The 21,842-nt window shown below is 36.9% G+C and overlaps 1 protein-coding gene across 21 annotated transcripts in view; it reads right to left on the reverse strand.

Annotated features, from left to right (window-relative positions):
* Positions 1 to 21,842, reverse strand: part of TENM1 (teneurin transmembrane protein 1) — a 780,745-nt gene that overhangs the window by 266,896 nt on the left and 492,007 nt on the right. For 18 of the 21 annotated variants that reach the window (XM_058536663.1, XM_058536660.1, XM_058536662.1 and 15 more), the window contains one exon: positions 14,892 to 15,044. The exons of 1 other annotated variant lie outside the window; for it this stretch is intronic. In XM_058536663.1, coding sequence (XP_058392646.1) covers positions 14,892 to 15,044 — 153 coding nt within the window. Of the gene's footprint in view, positions 1 to 14,008; positions 14,071 to 14,891; positions 15,045 to 21,842 lie in introns of those variants that run through there. 2 more of the 21 variants (XM_058536666.1, XM_058536674.1) reach the window with 2 other exon arrangements.

Below are 21,842 nucleotides of genomic sequence, written 5' to 3' on the forward strand. Positions count from 1 at the left end.
TTGTGTAGTTTGTCTTGTTCTATATTTTGAGAGCTTGGCTTATTGACCTTGAGAATATTCTTTCTGGTTTCTGCCATCCAGAAGGTGCATTTACCAGGGGGCATGTTGTTGCCCAGTTGAATAGACTGGGGTTCTGAGACATGAAGTCACAAGCAGCACTCTGTTTGTTCGGCTGTGCCAGCTCTCAGGGGAGTTTCTCATAAGGGATCCCAGTCCATAAGGTGCCTTTGTTGTCTCAATCTTTGTTATCTTGTTAAGTGCTAGAAAAGTCCCATTCCAGTAGCACCTGCCCAGTCTCACAGATTAGCAGGTTTGTGACTGGAAGCATCTCACATTCTTGTGGGAAACCAGAGACACCATTTGTACTACACAATTTTTACTGCCTGTGATAACGAAAGGTCTTTGCTTTCAACTATTGCCTTCTTTTTTGTCTTGTTTTGTGTCCTGAGAACTTTGCTTGGTAACTGTCAGGTTGGGAGCCCCCCAAACTTGGCTGGACAGAAATGTAGGTTGTCCTCCATTTGTGGCTAGATATGGCTGGACAGAAAGGTGGGTTGCACCTCATTGGCAGCTAGATAAGTCTTTCTTTCTTTTGGTTATCTTTGGGAGTGAACTTTCTGGATATTGTGAGGGCTGTATACTTTGCACTCTCTTGTGGGACACCTTATGTGTCTTTGGTTAAGCCATAAAAAGGCTTCTTAGTTTGAGTTGCTATTGAGATTAACAGCTCCTACTCATCGATGGCCAGATAGTGGATCTTTTAAATTGCAAAAACTTATGTATTGAAAAATTTTTTTAGAGAACTCTCAGTTTAAATAATTGTCCTGAAGTTCTAGAACATATACATTTTTTGATTTTCATCTTAGTTGGAAACCTCTCTGATATAAAGAAGCAAGTTTAGTTGGATGAGCAGGTCAGTCTCCTGATATTCAGGCTAAAACCCAATTCTTTGAGGAATTGAAAACAACTGTATTTGCCTTGCAAATATCTACAAAATAAGAAATGTGGCTCTAGAAGCAATTCAAAAGCTGATTTATCCTTACCAATCCCCAAAGCTTGCCTATTTATCTTAAAATGCTTGTCGATATTGGGATGTTAGAAAGAGAATTGTCCTGCACTTAAAAATTTAAATTGCCCTAGACCTCTGATAATAGGCAAAAATGCTCCCCAAAGCTCCATCTTGGAGAAAACTTGAATATTTTTCTCTGAGCCTTTGTAATGTAGATTTTTCTACCCCCATCTTCTCTAGGAACTAAGAGCAATTCTTTGAAAATTCAAACTTTAGGGAGAAGTTTCTCATCAGAAGAAAAAAAAGGGAGATATTTGGAAATCAGGCAAATGAAAAATCTGAAGTGTCTTCTCCACAAATATTAGTAACTATAAGATCTCTGTTTGTGTTAGTCCATATGTGTCTATATATGTATGTTGTAGTTGTGTAATACATTTATACCTCTGGATGGTACTGCCAAAATTAATTTATAAAAGAGCTCTATTTAGTTGATTCAAAGGCAAGCACTTGTAAGGATTGGGTATTCTAAAACTCGCAGAAATATAGAAAATAACCCAAATGTTTTTCATGTTCACATGATCTGGGATATTCTTTGGTAAATAAAAGCTAGTTTAAGTTTATTGATTTAATTAAAACAGACATGTCTTCAGAATCCTCGGCATTAAAAATAATGCAGATAAACAACTTTTATTCTACCTGGGTTTATTAGTCAAATAAGTTCATGTTATCTTTGTTACAAAATCTGTCAGCAATAAAATCAGCTTAGGGAGATGGCTGACTTTGTCTAATGTCTCATGAAGTTTTCATGGGTAGTCTAAACATAATTGTTGGGAGCAAGTGATTTAGATAGACATAAGTGAGATAAGAGTTTTTAGGTGAACTTTTTAGCAATAATTATATGTTATGGTATGTGTACCTAAAACTAGCTTTCAAAATATTTTTGGTAACTTGAAACTTTAGAGTCTTCCTAAGTTAAATTCAATGATGGGAAATTTATTGACTATCTAGGGCATTTCCTAATAAGATAAAATAGTAAAATATTAATTACTGAACATAGGTACATCTAATTTTGGTTTCTTATTACAGAGAAACTAAAGATGTTTGGGTCTGTTAGTTTTGTGCTTTATTGAAAGATTGCACTATGAAGAAGCATATGCTTCTAGAAACTATAAAATGTATTCAGAAATTTGCCAATCAAAATAAAACTGGTGTAACAGAGAGTTCACAATGGCTTATTACTTAGTTTTCTCTAGAAATTAAAGTTTGTAAGGGTTAAGGATTCTAATATATGTGATTGAAACCACTAGAAATAATATGGGGACATCTCCATAGCCAAGAAAAGTAGGATGTGTGTTTTCAGACAAAGAAGGTATGAAGAATGAAGATGCATTTTTATTGGGAAAAAAGAAAGTTGTAGAAGGTTAATGGAAAAGGAATCTTTGGAAAGGAATTCTATGCATGGTCAGGACTGGCTAAGATTGGAATGAACGAGTTTTAATATCAAAAGTAAGCTGGTGCAAAATTAGAATTAGGTTTCCTCTGTGTTAAAAGGACAAAGTTTTCCTGGAATTTTGGTCTGCTTTTGATAACAGATTGTAAGTTTCTTTACCTTTTAAATAATCTGCCTATAAAGCAAAGATTTTGTGTTTTATCAAAATAATTTTCTGTGTTGTTTTTATCAGGTCTTTGATTACTTAGGAAAACTGAGTCTTCTTAATATTAAAAGAGCTAAGTTTTGCTTGACCTATGTAACTTTTTGTATTTGCTTTTGAAATACCTTATTGTCACTTTGGGTAAATGGATTCTTGCGTACTGTTTCATAATGATCTGTGATCCTATTCAAGTAAGTGTCCAAAACTTTTTGATTTTTGACAAACTTCCCCAAAACAAATTCTAAATGAAACATGTTTGACCCGGAAATAATTTTAGGATTTTTCTGAGGGCCCCTAAAACATCTCAAAAGATTTGCTCTCTTTTATAAAAAGAGAGATGTTACACTAATTAGGTATATTTAATATGTTAAATTACAAGGGAAGCATTGCCAATAAGTGATGCTAAACATTCTTAGATTATATTTGTTTGGATATATCTTATTAATATTAGTGTTCTATAAATTGTATAAAATTCCTAAAATTCTGTTATGTCCTGGTATAATGTTTTTTTTTTTAATTTTTATTTATTTATTTATTTTTTTCCCTGAAGCCCCAGTAGATAGTTGTATGTCATAGTTGCACATCCTTCTAGTTGCTGTATGTGGGACGCAGCCTCAGCATGGCCGGAGAAGCAGTGCGTCGGTGTGCACCCGGGATCTGAACCCAGGCCGCCAGCAGCGGAGCGCGCGCACTTAACCGCTAAGCCACGGGGCCGGCCCCTGGTATAATGTTATTGGTCATAATTCTAGCTCTTATCTTAAATGTTGTGTGTCACAGAAATAACCAAATTTCCTTGTCAATTGCATTATAATGAACTCTAATCAGATCTTTAACCATGGCCATTTTTCTTTTTTGTGAGGAAGATCAGCCTTGAGCTAACATCTGATGCCAATCCTTCTCTTTTTGCTGAGGAAGACTGGCCCTGGGCTAACATCCATGTCCATCTTCCTCTACTTTATATGGGACACTGCCACAACATGGCTTGACAAGTGGTGCGTTGATCCATGCCTGGGATCTGAACCCGTGAACCCCGGGCCGCCGAAGCAGTGTGTGTGAACTTAACTGCTGTGCCACTGGGCCGGCCCCTACCATTGCCATTTTTAAGTTTTTCATCATTTGCTGTTATTGTTTTACTCTGGTGATTTTGCATAAGTGTTTCATCTTCAGTGAGACTCACGGAAAGAACTCTGTGTACAGATTTCTGATAAACTTTCAGATCATGCCATTGAATTAGTGAAGAATTTATAGAACTCTAAGAGGGGAACTGATGGCCTCATAAAACTTCTAACAAAAGATTAAGATCAACAAGAATTAATTACATGGGACTAAATGAATTGAGAAGGATGATTATAATTTTTATGACCTTTTGTTTGAAATATTGCTGGTTCTTTTTTTGTTTTCCAAATATAAGGAAACCTTTCCTTTTAAGCTAAGTATGACTTACAGCAATTTGTTAAATTATACCTTTGTAAGCATAATTGAAACATTTTTCTTTTTCTCCCTACATGATCCCTCCAGAATTTAAAACCCTCAGTGAGTATTCTTATTTTCATAGCAATATACCTATTTGCATAAGTTTAATAATAATCTGTTCTCCTTGTAACAGGACACAATTGGAAACATTGGTTTTACTACCAAAGCTTTGATTGGAATGTCATATTTGAGAGAGACATGCATAAACTCAGATATGACCAGACAGCTTTAAGGAACTAAGATTGATTTTATGGAGCCAATAAAAGCTCCTTTGAAAAACAGCCTGGTACCATGGTTACAGAGTTTTTCAACAGCTTAACCAGGAGAGTAAGGAAGGTCACTTCCTGGCAGGTTCAGGAAACTCACGATATTTTGGGGACCTTGAGAAGAGAATATTTCACCCAAATCTACAGGTATTGAAGGCAAAGACTGAGGACAAGTTCTTGGCTTGGCCTTCCTGGCCTCAAGAGGCCTTTAAAAGTTCAATGTGAGATTCTTTATGAAAAGTTCCAGCAAAGCAGATTTAAAAGAGCCTATATTATCAATCACCATTCTTGCTGCACTTATGTAAATAATTAGGCCAAGTTTAATGAGACTAGACTTATTTTGCAAACAAATTAGTCTTAACTTGGCTATCTTTGGTAAAACTAGAGGTGGGATTTTAGAAAGAAAAAATTATGTGTCAGTAACACACCTTTGTGGATGTTAGATTCTAGAGCTATTCGTTGTCTTTTAATGTTTTGTTTTCTAACTATAAACTGGACTGGATCCTGAATTCTTCTATTTTCCTTCAACATTTGGCTACAACTCTCCAAACTAATGTTTCCATTTTTTTCTCCCACCCTTCTGACTTGGAATCATTAAGAACTAAAACTGCCCTTTTTCCAAAGCCATGCAAACTAAAGTTGGACAACTTGATATAAACTTCAGAGAAATCACCACAACAGTTCATGTACGGATAATCTTTGTGCCTGTTGCTGTATGGGCCACTCAGAAAAATCACCACAGACATTCAAACTGCAAATTAGGAAAATCTATCAAATTGCTACTGCCGGCCCTCACTCTATCTGAAAATGCTCTGAGCCGGACATCTAGAAATCTTCTAGACTGGCTACCATCAGAACTCAGAAACTGGTCTATAATTTGCTCTAATCATTAACCATTATTTTTCTTTTGTTTCCATAGAAATTCCTTTTATTAAATACCTGATTGCTTGCATAATATAGGCCTAAATTTGGAAGCCTACCTGCATCACCACCTCCTGACATGAGTTTAACTAAACTGATCTATTGTCAGGACTGAGACTGGTTCAATGAGATGGAAGGAACAAGCTACCAACTCAACTTCTGGACTGTGAAACTTCTTGGGGAAGTTTCAAAGGCAGGTCTGTAGGGGAGCAGAATTTGCTACCCCAAAATATGCCTCTTTGGCATAAGGATTATTTTAAGCTGGTTATTTTTAAGAAACAGCAGACAGAGGAGAAGCTCTGAAAACTGAGTAAAAGTTACGCTTTTGTAAAAGACATTTACATTTGTAAGAGAAATCTCCATTTGTAAAGGTGTCTTCCTCTCTGTACCAGGAAGAGGGGGATGACCTTATCTCTAGAAACTCTTATCAATGCAGAAGGCAAGGACTTAAATCTGCATAACAACCTTACCCTTGTTTACTGTGCTTTTTTCTTTGTCACCTCCCATAACTGACTCCTCACCCTCAACATCTTCTTTTGTCTTTAGCTGGAGATGGCATTTAAGGTGGTGGCTTGGGCTGTTTTGGGGAGTTACTCACTTTTCCTGGGTCTCTCCCATGTATACAGGATATATACATGTTATTAAACTTTTGTTTGTTTTTCTCCTTTATCTGTCTCGTATCAATTTAATTATTCGGCCAGCCAGAAGAACTTAGAAGGACAGAAGAGAAATTTTTCCTCCTCGACAGTGTGCATGTTTCTTCCAGCACTCCCATTTAATAGGGACTTTCTCAAGGGCAAAAGCTATGTCTTTTGCTTCATTTGTTAACTTTCCATAGTACTTAGTACAGTTACAATAGGACCTGGACTCATATAGCATTAAAAATCATGAGCTTCTATGTTTGAATTACAACAGAATTCTTTGCAAGTACTTTAGATTTCACATTTCTTCCCTTGATGTTATTTTTTTTTTAATTTTTATTTATTTTCCCCCAAAGCCCCAGTAGGTAGTTGTACATCACAGTTTCACATCCTTCTAGTTGCCGCATGTGGGACGTGGCCTCAGCATGGCCGGAGAAGCAGTGCGTTGGTGCGCGCCCGGGATCCGAACCCGGGCCGCCAGCAGCGGAGCGTGCGCACTTAACCGCTAAGCCACGGGGCCGGCCCCCCCTTGATGTTATTTTAATGGAGGATTTGAGGTGGTCAAAAATCATTTCTATTATAATCTAACTTTTTACTTTTATTCTTCCCTCTCTCTGAACCAGTGGCAATGGGAAGAGGGTATTTGTGTAGACTCTGGTCAAGATATCTTTGGTAGGGTATATAATAGAAATAGAAAAGACAACTAGAATGATGAAGAGAAAATAGGAGCTACAAGAAGAGTACAGAAGTAAAACCAAATGCTTTTAATATTAGAAAGGTGAAGGCTAAAAAAGGATATGTGATTATTATTTACGGGATTGGCAAAGTTATACACGGAAATTGCAGACTTGTGCATTAAATCCTGGAACTCAAGGACTTTATTTTCAAAAGTAAATTTCACATACTTGAATTGCCTTTTTTTTTTTATAATTTTATTTATTTATTTTTCCCCCCAAAGCCCCAGTGGATAGTTGTATGTCATAGTTGCACATCCTTCTAGTTGCTGTACATGGGACGCGGCCTCAGCGTGGCCGGAGAAGCGGTGCGTCGGTGCGCGCCCAGGATCCGAACCCGGGCCGCCAGTAGCGGAGCACGCGCACTTAACCGCTAAGCCACAGGGCCGGCCCCTAGAATTGCCTTTGACTTCACGAAAAAGCTAGTTAATGTTTGCACTTCCTCCAAGAGTAATACATGCTGAAAGATATAAATGGGTACTCAAACGAATTAGATATACACAGAGCTGGTACATTTCTACAATGGACTGTGTCCTCCAAAATACAAAGATGTTATAAGGATGTTAGAGGAAGATCCCGTAGCTTTTGAAGGAGTAGTCTAGGAGGCTAAATATACCATTTTATAGCACACCACTTAGTGCCCCTATCAGATGTAGACTATTGGGCTAAAGGGACCACAAGGCAGACACATTTCTTTTTGCATCATAGGAAACGTGTATTAATTTAAAAAAAAAGTAAAATGAGGATTAAAATGAAATAAGAATGAAACATTAAACATACATGACCAAGAACATTTAACATGAATTTTTTATACCATAAGTTTGCCTTTTAGCATAGTAACCCTTTCCATAAATCTGTTTTAGAAGTGAGGTCTCCTGTATGCTTTAGAAAAGCTTTTGTTAAAACTGAAATATATTGATAAAGTGATTTAATATAGTTGAAAACAAGCTGCAGCACTCTAGCTGGGCCCCTTGAAACCTTGTGTTAGAGAAACATCTGTATAGCATTATAGGAAACATTTACTGTAATTTGCCATCAATCTTTAAAAATAATAATGTTAAGCTCCCAACATTGTTGTCTTCGTTAGTGCATTACTACTATTTTATTCATGTGGTTTGTTGTGCTTATATGAATTATTCCCAATTCTACCACAATGTCCTGGGCGCTAATATCCTTTAAGTAAAAGATACTGAAACTATGGGTTGACTCGAAGGGCAGCTGAGTGCATTTTAATATCCACATGTGCTATTAGCCAATATTGAAGAACCACAGAATTATACAGCAGGACTGTGTTCCATCTGAATGCACAATGATTACCTGGGTGGGGTTGGTGTAGTTCTTTACTTTAGTACCACAAAATGAATTTTTACCTACTGACTGGGTCTGTGAAATAAATATCAGTGAAACTGTAAGTAAATTTAGAATTCAACCTGTCATTCAAGGTCCACAATTGTCATTGCATAAATTGCCTCCAATGTAACTATGCTGCAGGTGAAAAAAAAAACCAAGAAACACACACACACCTCTCCAGCTAGGTCTACAATGAGAGGCAGTCATAAAAGGTACACTTCATTGTTTAACTTTCAATTCCCAAGGCTACTTGTGCATGCCCGCGTGTGTTTGTGTTTGTGCGTGTGTGTGTTCTGCTTTGAGAAGGAGAGAGAGTACTTGCTGAACTTAGATCTTTGGTGTCAAATGTAAGATTTGCAAAGTACTCTTACGGAAGGGACACACATTTGACTATTTGCATTGAGATCTTTAATCAAGACAGCTGTTGCTTAAACCATTGGCTCAAGAAAAGAATTTTTAAGGAAAGAAAATAAAGGTACAAAGAAGGATGCTGAGCTAACAGTAAGGAGAGAACGGATCCTAATCTCAACTCTGCCTGTAGTTATGTCTATTATGCAAGGCAAGTCACTTAACCTTGTGTTTTCTTTTTCAACTGTGAAACAAGGGGAACAATAGCTGCTATAGCATAAAACTGTTATGTGGATAAAAGACATTAAAGTATTTTGAAATTGTAAATGCTCTCTGAGTGCAGACTGTTATTGTTGCATACATGTCAAAAATTCAAACTTATAAGGCAGAAAACTGGGAATTAATTATTTGAATTACAACAGAATTCTCTGCAAATACTTTAAATGGCAAATGTGGTTTACAAATTTTACGGACATCCATTTCAACCATTTTCCAGGAGTATACACCTTTTGCAAAAATAGGCCCACTTTTACTTGGAATGGCTAATTGTTCTTCCTTAACTGCAGAATTCGAATTCCCTGACTCATAATGCGTACAGCTGTAGGGACCTTAGAGATAAGCTAGTCCTACTGAGCATTACCTTGTGTTTCTCAAAGCCTCAGCAGCTGGGAAGAGAATGGAGGACAAAGGAAGGAAATGGGAAGGCGGGGGGGAAGGTGTGGCAGAAATCTGCTCCCCTCCCTCATTTTATTGGGAGCAACGTGGCTTTTATCTGTTTTATATTTGTAATTTCTGGATAAGATTTAATCTATAAAAAGTGTTTCACTGCCCAGTACCCCTCCCCTGCCCCTAAAGAGGTTGCAAGCTGAAGGGGAGGAGAATTTGTTACTCCAAAATATGCCTCTTTGGCATTAATGATTGTCTTGACCTGATTATTCTTAAGAAACAGCTGACATAGGAAATGCTCTGAAAACTGAGTTGAAGTGACCCTTTGGTAAGAATATTTATATTTATAAAGGAAATCTCCATTTGTAGGGGTGTCTCCCTCTCTGTACCAGGAAGAGGATGATTCTAAATTTCTAGAAACTCTTATCATTGCAGAAGGCAAGGACTTAAATCTGCAAAAGAACCTTAGCCTTGTTTACTGTGCTTTTCCTAGTCACCTCCCATAACTGACTCCTCACCCCCGACATCTTCTTTTGCCTTCAGCTGGAGATGGTGTTTAAGGTGGTGACTTGGGCCATTTCAGGGAGTTGCTCAGTTTTCCTGGTCTCTCCCATGTATACGAGAGGTATACACGTTATTAAACTTGTTTGTTTTTCTCCTGTTAATCTATCTTTTTATTATGGGGGAGGGTCCCCTCAGCCAAGAACCTAGAAGGGTAGAGGGAGAATTATCTTTCCTCTCTTACAAAGCCAACTCCCTTATTTTTCTGATGAGAAACTGGAGCCCAGAGAGGTGAAGCTATAGTCACTGTTTGGTCTTGGCTAAAGCATTTTCACGACAGGCTATAAATTGTGTCATATCAATCAGCGATATGTTGTTTACATGGTCGTATATTCAGCAGACACTGACTAGAAAATGTCATTTTTTTCTTCAACTTTGTGGAGATAGATCTTGTAGGATGAATTTAAAAGAAAGGACACTTTCCCCCAAGGCCAGCCTTTTGTAAAAATTGTAAAGGAGATAAAAGTTGTCTTTAGTATCCTTTAGTTCTCTATCTTTCCATCCACCCTTCTTTGTTCCCAGTGCTCTATTTTGGCATCTAACCTGCAGGAATTCAGTATCCTCAACTACCCAATAAACTTCCTTCTCTAAAATCTACCATGTATAGACTCTAGGGCTTTGCTTTCATTGTGTAAATTGTCTTTTGTGGTTTTCATATACATTGCTACTGACAATGTTGGACTTTACCTGAGCCCTATGCTCCTGGAAAACAGTGTTGGTTAAGAATTTCCCCCAACTTTTTGTTTTCCGAAATCCTCCAACCCTTTCATGTTTTAGGAAATGGCTTACCGCAAAAGAAACAAACAAATGAACACAACCAGATCAAAAAACTCTTTCCACATGACTTATTAGATAAGGCTCTCTGTCCATTCTTTCTCAGGACACCCATAAGAATCGCCTACGAGTCTCTTGTTTACCTGTGACAAGGCCAAACACAGACCTTTCCCTTTTTGCCTGAACCTACTGAAAGACCAGATACGGACCCTCCAATTTCCTGATTCTGTCTCATAAATAATTGGCTGAGATGAGAACTATTTGTATCCCGTTCAACTAGCTAGCCAGAGATAAACATTTCCTGTTCGGCTAACTGACTGAGACATCCCCTGAGTACAAAACAACCCCAACTATAAATCATCCCACGTGTAATTTATCTACTCCTCCTATAAAAGTCTAAGGCAAAAGCACCTCGCCTGGACATTCCGATCTTCAGATCTGGGGGGCTCTCCCTTTTGCAAGAGCCTGAATAAAATCAATTTCCTTACCTGTTCAGTTTTTGTCTTTGATATTTCCTTATTGAAAACCTCTTTGGCAGTTTATGTGTTTGTGTTACATTATTACAATAAGAGATGAGAAAACAGAAGAGGTGGAACCAGGAGTCCTCGGTTCTAGTCTCAGTTCTCTCTGTGTGTCCTTGACCCTTCTGGACTTCCTTTTCTTCATCTTTAAATAAGGATATTGGATAGGATAATCTTTAAGATTTTCACCTTCTATATTTGTTGATAAATTACATTGGAATTATTTTTAGTCCAATTTATGGTAGTTGCATGACTCAGGTCTAGGAATAAGTCTTTTATTTTTTCATATCCCCTGCTCTGTTTAAAGTTGTTACATAATGTTTACTAGTTGAAGAGAAAGAGTTATGACTAGTTTGGAAGCTTCTAAGGTAGTAGGGGCTGTTTTAGTACAATGCTTTCAATTCTATAAACGTTTATTGAGCAGCTGACAACTGATTTTTCTGATGGATTCCAACATGTGGTTGTGACTTATGTCTTCTTTTTGAAATTAAATTCAAATTATTGAAAGAAATTTCAAGAAGAAAATTTTATCATGTCTATAATCAAATATTCTTTTTTCTTTCATTTGGAAAACTAAGTGGTGAGAAAACTCTTTAATCTCCTAATGAGAAGCAGATACATATAACTACTGTTAGTGGGGAACCAATTTCAGTAGCATTTGATTTTTTTTAAGTGCCATTCTACTTATCCATCATTCTGATGACAAAGCCGATGATTATTAAAAAATAATAGATGTTAAATTGGCAAGTAAAGAGAGACCAAACTTTAAAGAGAGGAAACATCTAAATCCCAAGAAGACCATTGAGAGGGAGCAGAATACGTCACCACAAAATGTGCCATTTTTGCATAGTGATTATTTTGAATCAGAGTTACTTAAGAAATAGCTGGTGCAAGAAGGACACTCTGACCTTTGTCCCACTGAGAGTGGGAAAGAAATCTCCCATGTGAAGGGTACCCTTCCTGCACCTGGAGGGTAGAAGGCATCCTTATCACCAGAGATAGGGAATTCAGAGACAAGAAGGCTGTATAAATAAACCTGGTCATTTCTTCACTAATTTACTACCCTAAGCCCAAACTCCTTTGTCTTGTCAATTCTTCACAAATTTATTGTTTCTTTGTCTAAAAGGCATAAAAGCTCCCTGCTTTGGTCGCTTCTTTGAGTCTCATATTTCTATGAGCTCCTGTACTTATGAAATTAAATTTGGTTTTTCTCCTGTTAATCTGTCTTATGTCAATTTACTTATTAGACCAGCCAAAGAACCGAGGAGAGAAGAAGGGAAAAGTTTTCCTCCCCTACACCATCAGTCATGAAAAGTTGATACCAGTTTGAAAGTAGGATCTACAGTACCTAATAGGAAGTCAATAAATTCAAAGTAATTTTCCAATCATTTGGCCCAATAGTAATTACTACTAAATTAACAATGTGTCTGGCACTGTGCTATATGGTTTACCTCCATTGTCTTACTTATTCCTCGCAACCACTGTATGAGACAGGTACTATTATTATCATCCTTATGTCACAGATGAGGATACTAGTTCAGTGAGGTTGTGTCAATTAATTTCCTGGGGTTGGAGAGCCAGTAAACAGCACAGTTAGTATTCAAAGCCAGATCTGTCTGACTCTAAAGTCCAGGTTCTTAACCACAGTGTTACAATGCCCAATCCTCTAGGAGAATAAGGAAAACAATGTAAAACAAATTATTTGGTTTTCAGGTTTATATTTTAATGCATACAGCATCATTAAGACAAGCTTCTAGAACTGTATTTATGGTGTGCGTGATGTCTAGAAAATCATAAAAGGATACAGCTGACCATTTGAAAGTATTCTCATACTATATTACATCTTCCGCAAGGTTTGGTTTAGTATACACATGGCATTATAAAAGAGGAGCTATGTTTTTACTTGGTAAGTAATATGCAATAAAGACCCAACATAGCAGAACTATGATGTGCAGTTATAGTTAAGGTTTTGTTTAGATTTCCATAAAAAGTCAGCTTAAGATAACAACTTGGTATACATGGCATCGACCTGTAATGATTTTTCTTAATAAAGTATTATATTGAAATTGGTTTGGTCTGCTTGTTGTTATAATTAAGCAGAAACTTAAAAACTGTTTTCATTTATGAAACGCCACAGCACATTAAAATATAGGTGTGTAGAATTTCTCTAAAATCTAAATGTATAAACTCTGGGGCTTTTCTTTCATTGTGTAAATTGTCTTTTGTGGTTTTCATATACATTTTGTGTGTGGATTTCAGTATAGTGTAGAAGTTAGGAGACAAGGCTCTGGAATCAGACCACCAGTTTCTAGCTCTGTGACCTTGGGCAAGTTATTTAAACTCTCTGTGCCTCTGTTTCTCATTTGGAAAATGGGGACCATAATGTTACCTTCATGATATAATACATGTTAAATGTCTGGAACAATTCTTGGCACATGGTAATTGTTTACTAAATTTTAGTCATCATCATCAAACTAGTTTGTGGGAAGGAATTATAGAGATCTGAATTAGAATACAAAAATGAATATGATCTGTTTATAACTATGTGATGACCTTCTGCTATCTTGCATGTTTCATTTTCCTCAAACAGATAATTCATGATTTTCAGCGTGAATGGCAAGAAACACCTCGGCATATGCTACCAAATGGTGGCTCTCGTACTTGCAGATATAAAGGAATCAAATAGTAGGAGAGAAGGGAGAAAAAGTTCAAGTCCAAGCGTATTCAGACTCTTTCCTCTGCTATCTCTGATCCCTGTACTACCCTCAGCCTCTCTCAACAGCAACAATGAAATTGCTAGGAAAAGTCAGCCCAGTAGAAACAGTATTTCTAAACGAGGATGTAAGGCAAACTGCATCATGCATTGGAAACTAGAACAAACTATAATGTTTTCCTGAACCCTAAGCATTAATTTCACTAAAGCACAGAGGAAAGCAAAGTTCTGTTTTCAAAAGCAAACAAAAACAAAACAGAACAAAACCTACAAATAACCCCCCAAAAGAAACTAAAAACATAAATAACGAAGAGTAACTCAAACAACTATAAAACAAAATATCTTATTCGCAACCAATGAACCAAAATAAAACTCTTACCATGTCTATAAAATTGGAAGCTTCTTGAAGGTAGGGTTTGTATCATTCATTCATTCATTCATTCATTCATCTGTTTATGTTTGATCTCCTAAAAATATTTAGGATAGTGCTGGCTATACATTTTGTTTGCAATTTCTACTTTTTGAATTGACATCCTGAAATTTTACATTGCTCGAGTCCCTCTGTACTAAATCCTATTTCAAGAGAAATAATAACACAAATTTCCAGCTATTTTCAATGCTTGTATATTAAGACTAAGATCATTCAATGTGAATAAGATGTTGGGAGTGCTGGTACTGTGATATTTATTGTAAATAAGTCAGGTAGTTCAAGCTTATGTCGATTAAATTTAACAATTCAGTACTCAAAGTGCTTTTTTTTCCCCCAACTAGGAAGAACTCATGTTCCCTAACTAGAAAAAATTCCTGTTCCCCCACTTTGACATAAACATTCCCCCTTATACTAAGCATAAAAGTCTTTTTCTTATTATAAACAGAAGAAATTTCCATATACTCTTTGTAAAATGTTATCTATAAATGCTGGGCTTGGACACAGAGAACTTAATCAAAATCCTATGTTGCTTCAGGGTAGTTATATGCAAAATGTAATTTCCATTGTATTGAAACCTCTATTCTGTAAATATTTATCTATTTTCAAAATTGCCAACGTATTTGAAAAGTTTAATTGGTTTATACTGAAGGCACTAGAGAAAGGAAAATTTGCTTTCACCTGACATGTACACGTATTTATTCTGTCCACGGACAGTACGTCATTCAAGTGATCATGAAATTTAATGTGAAGTGAAACCATCCCAGATTTGGTTTTAATGACCAAATTAGAAGAAAAGTAATCAATAATCAATCAATCATTTTGATCACTGTACCTTTTTTCTCTGATTTATCGGAAACTTTTCCTCCAATTGGAGAGTAAGTAGTATCCATGGATTCGGTCCCTCTGTTCCCCTTGCTAACTCCATTTTCATAGAGCTCTCCTTCAACTGGTTGCAACTGCCAAGTCAGGCCGAACAAATGTACTGCTGCAAGAAAACAAGCCATACATGAACTTATTCCAGACTTGCTGAGAACATCTCTACACCAGCTGTCCCTTTGCGTCTAAAAATGTTATGACCAGTTTTCTTTTATTTAGGCCAAGCAACTTGGAATTTATACCTACGTCATGTATGTAGCTACTTTTTAAAGTAGCTGTTATTAAAATTTTGAGGCTGAAGCTCTCCCAGTGATAGGATTAGAAGTTGGAGAATTAGTACACCAACTACAGTGGGATTGGATTCTGCTCCTCAGTGCTGTGACCCCTTCCTTTTCCATTTGCCTTCATTGTGTAACTCAGGTTTGCACAGGGAAACTGCATAGTAATGGTGGACAAGCTATTTTGAGAACATGGGAGACTTTCTTTATGGCTCTGATTCAGTTCAATTCAGTAAATATTTCCTGAGGGCCTAATATGCATAAAGTCCTATGACAGCTGCTGTAGATATTCAAATCTAGATGCCTATTAGGGTAGGGGTTGGAAGTAATACAAGTATAAAATAACTACAATATAATGCAGAATAATTGACATGATACAGGTTCAAATTGCTATCAGAGAATTTAAAAATACCCAATGTTGACCAATGTGCAGGAAAATGGGCACTCTCATACAGTCTTGATGAGAGTATATAAAAAACAATCATCTTTTTGGAGGGGATTGGGGCATCATTTATCAAAAAAACTTTTAAAATTTGGCTTACCTTTTTAGCCAACAATTCAATTACTATGAATTAACTGTGAATGTGTACCAAACTACAGGGCTATCCATTGTAACATTTAAAAACTAGTAGAAAGTTATGATCAATCTAAATATTCATCAGAAAAAGATTAATTAAATAACTGATATTATAAATAATACAAGATTATGTGGCTATTAAATCATGTTGCAGAAGACTATGAATTGGCAGGGGAAATATTTATGATGCATCAAATGAAAAACATCAGGCTACTAAACAATATGAATAATATGATCTATATTGTGTGTGTGTGTAGATGTGTTGATGTCTGGAGAGAGGAAGGGCTGGGAGGATATACAGCAACATGTTAACAGCATGGGGGGCTTATGGAGGATTATAATTTTCTTCTTTATGATTTCTGTATTGTCTCTATTTTTTTACAATGAACATGTGTGATGTTTGCCAACTGGGGAAAAATAAATTTTTGTTTTAAAAGAAATAGTTTAAAGGAACAATATATTAAAATTGGCTGGGCTGATCAGGGATGATTTAATGAAGGAAGTAAGATTAGAGATGGACGTTGAAGGATGTGTAGGGTGACACCTGTCTTTGACAGGTGACAGCAATGGGTGGGGCAAGGGGACAGGTTGAACAAAATATGACTTTGTAAAGCACAGGATGTATTTGAGGCAAAGTGAGTTGCTGGGGTTGGTTGGAGTTTAGCTATATATAAAAGGTAGTGGAAGTTAAGGCTGGAAGGGTATATTAGGGCCATATTGCAGAGGACAATGAATGCCACACTTAGATATTTGGATTCAATTTATTAGGCAACATGAAGGCATTGCTATTTTCTGAGCAGATGAATGATATGATCAGTTTTCTGTAGGAATGTTAATTTGATAGCAATGGGGAGCACTGATAGACTCAAGGCAAATAAACGATATCATGAAAGCAGCCTTTGTAGAAAGATAAATCCAGTAGTAGTGTGGAGAAGGATGAATTGGAGGCCTAAAGATTTGGCAAGAACACAAATTGGGATGGCATTGCAATAATCTAGGTGAGAAATAATGTGTCTCAATTAGGTCAATGGCAGTGGGAATGCAAAGAAGGTGATTCCTTAAGGAGAAATTGAATAACTGTCACCTCAGGATTTGGCAACAAGCTCTGTGTGTGTGTGTGTGTGTGTGTGTGTGTGTGTATGTTCATGCACATGTGTAGGTGTGCTGGGTGTGGGCATAGAAAAAAGTAAGAGAAAGGGAGGAATCCAAAATAGTTAAGGTTTCAAGCCTGAGTAATTGGAAGCATCGTGGAACCATTAATAGGGTTAGGGAAATCGGCACTTGGCCCAGCTCTAACTACAAATAATTGATGCTGGATATGTGTTTGTTGAATGATGACTAGTTGATTTGGGGCAGGGTAGCATGATGAGAGGAATAAAATGAATTCATCTTTGGAGATGTTGGGTTCGCAGGGACAAATGGGCTATCCAGGTAGTCACATTCAACATAGGAGGTTTGGAGGTTTGAAGTTCTGGAGAAATATTAAGGCTAGAACAAGACTGCAGAATCATATATGCACAGAGGCAACAGCGGAAGTTGTGAGAGTGAATGAGGTCACTAAGGGGAGAGAATGTTAGGAGAAAACAGTGCCTAGGACAGAAGCTGGGGAAATCCTTTTATTGTTTTTTCATTAAAATTTTATTTTATTTTATTTTTTTAAAATGTTTATTTATTTATTTTTTTCCCCGGTAGATAGTTGTATGTCATAGCTGCACATCCTTCTAGTTGCTGCACGTGGGACGCGGCCTCAGCATGGCCAGAGAAGTGGTGCATCGGTGCGCGCCCAGGATCCGAACCCGGGTCGCCAGCAGCGGAGCGCGCGCACTTAACCACCAAGTCATGGGGCCGGCCCTTTTCATTGAAATTTTAAACATCAACCAAATCTTACCAAAAGGAAAAAAAAAAGTGGATCTGTTCCTAAGCCATCTCATATTTTTCCTTATGTTACTAGGCAGACTGAAAGGGGCTAATTTGTATGTCTAATACTCGTGTATAGTATATGGATTAGCAACTGAGAACAGGAAAGCTAGCCAGATAGTCTATTTGAAAATCATTCATCCACTGTTAGTTGGAGCTAAAGAGATTTTTAACACCCACCTTCTAATTTATCCTTAAAACTTTTAAGCATATAATTGGTTTCTACCCTTTTCTTTGGATTAAGGCCAGTGCTGCCTGATGAATTTCTCTTGCAATTATTGGAAACAATTGAAACTCAAATAACAGTGGTTCTGAGTAAAGTACAGTATGGCATGCTAATAAAGCTATATTGGTGACATCTCTGAGATTTCTTTGCCAAAAGACTCAAAGTATGGTTGGTTTAACATACTTGCTCGAATTAAAGGTGTTTATCAGTTTTATAGAAAATTTGGTCTACTCTGCCCCCCAAATAATTTGAATATGATAGATACTAAAAGCTATATTGAAAATGTGTCTGATTGCCTTGGTTCAGTTACTTTTGTGAAATTAGATGGGCCATAAGGAACAAAAGGCATAGCAGTTCTCATCTCGAAGATCAAGGTGGCTATTTTATATACTTGATTTGAGTTAAGCCAGTTCCCTGAGGGCCCTCAAAAATGAGAGAGAAAATGCGTGTGCTAAGAATCACTTCAAAACGATAAGGTAAGGATTAATTTTTCACCATCAAATGAAATGGACTGCTTCTAGCCAATCAAGACAAATAAAGAGGTGTGGCTATAATTAGCAGAACACTCTTTGAGGGTAGTGAAGCTTTATAATGTTTTGAGTTTGCGATGTCTTTTTCAGGCAACAAGCTGTTTGTAATGTATGTTTGTATGAAGACATAATGAAAGTTAACTTACTTGCTACAGATTATGGGTACCATGGCAAGGCTACTGGTCTTTTCTCTCCTCCAAACTCAACTTCCATATGCTGAGTTGCGAAAGGAAGTCAAAAAGTGCATTTGTGTTCAGGGTAGACTGAGGTAACTAAATAACTCCAGTGTTTGCGTTCTATTATAAATAAATAATATTTTGTTCATACTAAGACCAATAAATAAAATTATGTTGACTTAGGGCCATACCAATACACCACTAGAAAGATATGGCAGTACTTCTACTATGGGGATGTATTTATAGGTTCATTTAACAAATATTTTCAAAACTTATGCTGGGCACACTGGGAATGTTGGGAATATGGGCAAAAGTGATAAAAATATTTAACAGCCAGGACAGCATAGGTACTGGCTGACCAATACGGATATCAGATATAAACAACCAATACAGCCTAACCAGAACACATTGGTTGCATATCAGCCTTGGATACAAGATGAAGACACAGAGTCCTTAGCTTCTAGTGGACCCTCCATCCAGATCTATGGTATGTGTTTACAGCCACACTCTTTAGGCAAGTCCCCTAAACCCAAGTGTAAACATTATGAGCCAACTGGCTACAATTAAGGGTATAACCAGTAAAGAACAAGCAGGACAGTGTTGTTATATTCATATATTGATTCAACAAATATCTTTTGAGTGCCTACTTTGTGCCAGGCACTGTTTTTCTAAGTTTATGGCACTGAATAAAAAAAAAAAATCTCTACCTTCCTAGAACTCATATGAGAGGGTGGTGGGTTAAGACAGGCAGACAATGAATGAAGATATGATATAATTAATATAATATAGCTATATGGAGACAAAGAAACAAATAAATGAAATAACGTCAGGTACTTATAAGTGCTATAAAGAAAAAATAAGAGTGGTCAGGGAAGGCCTCTCTGAGGAGGTAATATTTGAACTAAGATTTGAAAGAAGTTAAGCCACATGAATACCTAGTTGAAGAATCTTCCAGGAGGAAGGAACAGCAATTATACAAAACCCTGAAGTCTTGCATGGAATATGTGAGGAATACTAAGGAGCCCAGTATGACTGGAGCTTGGTCAGGAAAGAGAAGAGTAGAAGGAAAACTCACAATCAGAAGGATTGGACCCATAATCCTGCTATCTCTGTGCTCTAACCAACTTCACTAACTGGTCACCAATGTACCACAAGTGAATAGAAAGTAATAAGACTAAAATCACACATACCAGAAGATATACCACCAAATGAGCATTGGTGGTTATAGTAGATCTAATATAAGTACTCCTGACCCCAAAGTCAAAGTTCTTTTTCCTAAAGACGTATATAAAACTATGCATCCTCAATGAGTAGAGACGGACACTACCCAGATCTCTCAGGGAGCACCAGTCCCATTATTTGCACTTCACTGAAATTCAATGTCTGGACAGAATGTGTATGCCTATTCAGATATTCCAGGAGTAATGTCTTTTCAGCTGATTAAGAATGGCAGTCCTTAATGCTCTCCTAAAAAATGTTCCCTAGTGCTGAGCCGTGTACATTTTTTTTTTTTTTTTTTTGTGAGGAGATCAGCCCTGAGCTAACATCCGCCAATCCTCCTCTTTTTTTGCTGAGGAAGACGGCCCTGGGCTAACATCGGTGCCTATCTTCCTCCACTTTATATGGGACGCCGCCACAGCATGGCTTACCAAGCAGTGCGGCAGTGCGCGCCCGGGATCCGAACCAGCGAACCCCGGGCCGCCGCAGCGGAGCGTGCGCACTTAACCGCTTGCGCCACCGGGCCGGCCCCGAGCCGTGTACATTTTATAATTATTGTCCTTCTTGTTTGATCTAACTGCAAAGAGCTATTCCCTGAAATTATAAATTTATTATAAAGTTAATTTTATTTATTATAAATTTATATTATAAATTTATTACAAAGTTAAGGTAACAAATGAAATACCTCACTGTCCCCAATTGCCAAACTCCATCAAACACCTTGGATCTCAAGGCAGGCTGACCTCATGAGAAGAAGCTCTTCTTAACTTGTACATTCCTATAGGCTGAAACCTCCAAGTCTCTCTGCAGTTATTTCTCTGCACTCTCTGTCAGGATGTAGGTCTTTGTTTCTCTTAAGACTGATGGTCTCCAATAATATTTATAATTGATAATGCTCCTTGTTCTATTCCGCTTCAAAAGGCAAGTATTCACTTATAAGGGAGAGACCATAGGAATGCTTTAGAAGTAGATGTGGGAAATACGTGCTGAATGACTTAGGTCTGTACTATCCAATATGGTAGCCACTCACCACATGTGTCTATCGAGCACTTGAAATGTGGCTAGTCGAGTTGAAGACTTAGTATGAAAGAAAGAATGTAAAATATCCAATTAATAATTTTTATATTGATTACACATTGAAATGATAATAATTTGAATATATATTTGATTAAATAAAATTTTTATTTAAATTAATTCTAACCGTTTTTTAACTTTTTAAATGTGGCTACTATAAAATTTTAAATTATATATGTGGTTTGCATTGTATTTCTTTTGGACAGTACTGCTCTTGACTATCTAGAACATTTCACAAAGAGATATGGTATTTCTCTTTTAGCACCCTATCATACAACCTACTATGTTATATTGAAGATATCTGTTTATATGTCTGCCTCCTCATTATTAAGCACACAAAGGGGAGAGACCATGTCTTCTCCATCTTTCTACCCCTGGTGCCAGGAAGTACTCTGCTTATATACTCCTGATAGGACTGTAAAGTGGTGAAGTGGCTTTGGAAAGCAATTTTTTAATATGTATCAAAATGTAAATTTGGAATGTTCCTTGACCCAGAAATTCTACTTCTAGGAATCTGTACTAAAGAAATACTCATATATGTGCATAAAGGGGCATGTACAAGGGAAGTCAATATAGCATTGTGAATATAATGCCTTTGTCAATATAGTTGGAAAAAAACCAGAACCACCAATATATCCATCTATGGGAGAGTGGGATACCCATACTACGAAACCCTATGTAAGAATTAAAAGGACTGATACTGAGAAACTATCAGATTGGAGGAAACTAAGAAGACATGACAATTAAACATAATGTGAGATCCTAGACAGGATCCTGGAACAGAAAAAAAATAGTGGAAAAACTGGAGAAATCTGAATTAAACTCTGAGTTGAGTTAATAGCATCATGCCAATGTTAATTTCTTACTTTTAATAATTGTACGATGGTTATGCAAGATGTTAATATTGGTGG

The sequence above is a fragment of the Diceros bicornis genome, chromosome X (genome assembly GCF_020826845.1).
Source record: "Diceros bicornis minor isolate mBicDic1 chromosome X, mDicBic1.mat.cur, whole genome shotgun sequence".
NCBI classification, from domain to species: domain Eukaryota; kingdom Metazoa; phylum Chordata; class Mammalia; order Perissodactyla; family Rhinocerotidae; genus Diceros; species Diceros bicornis.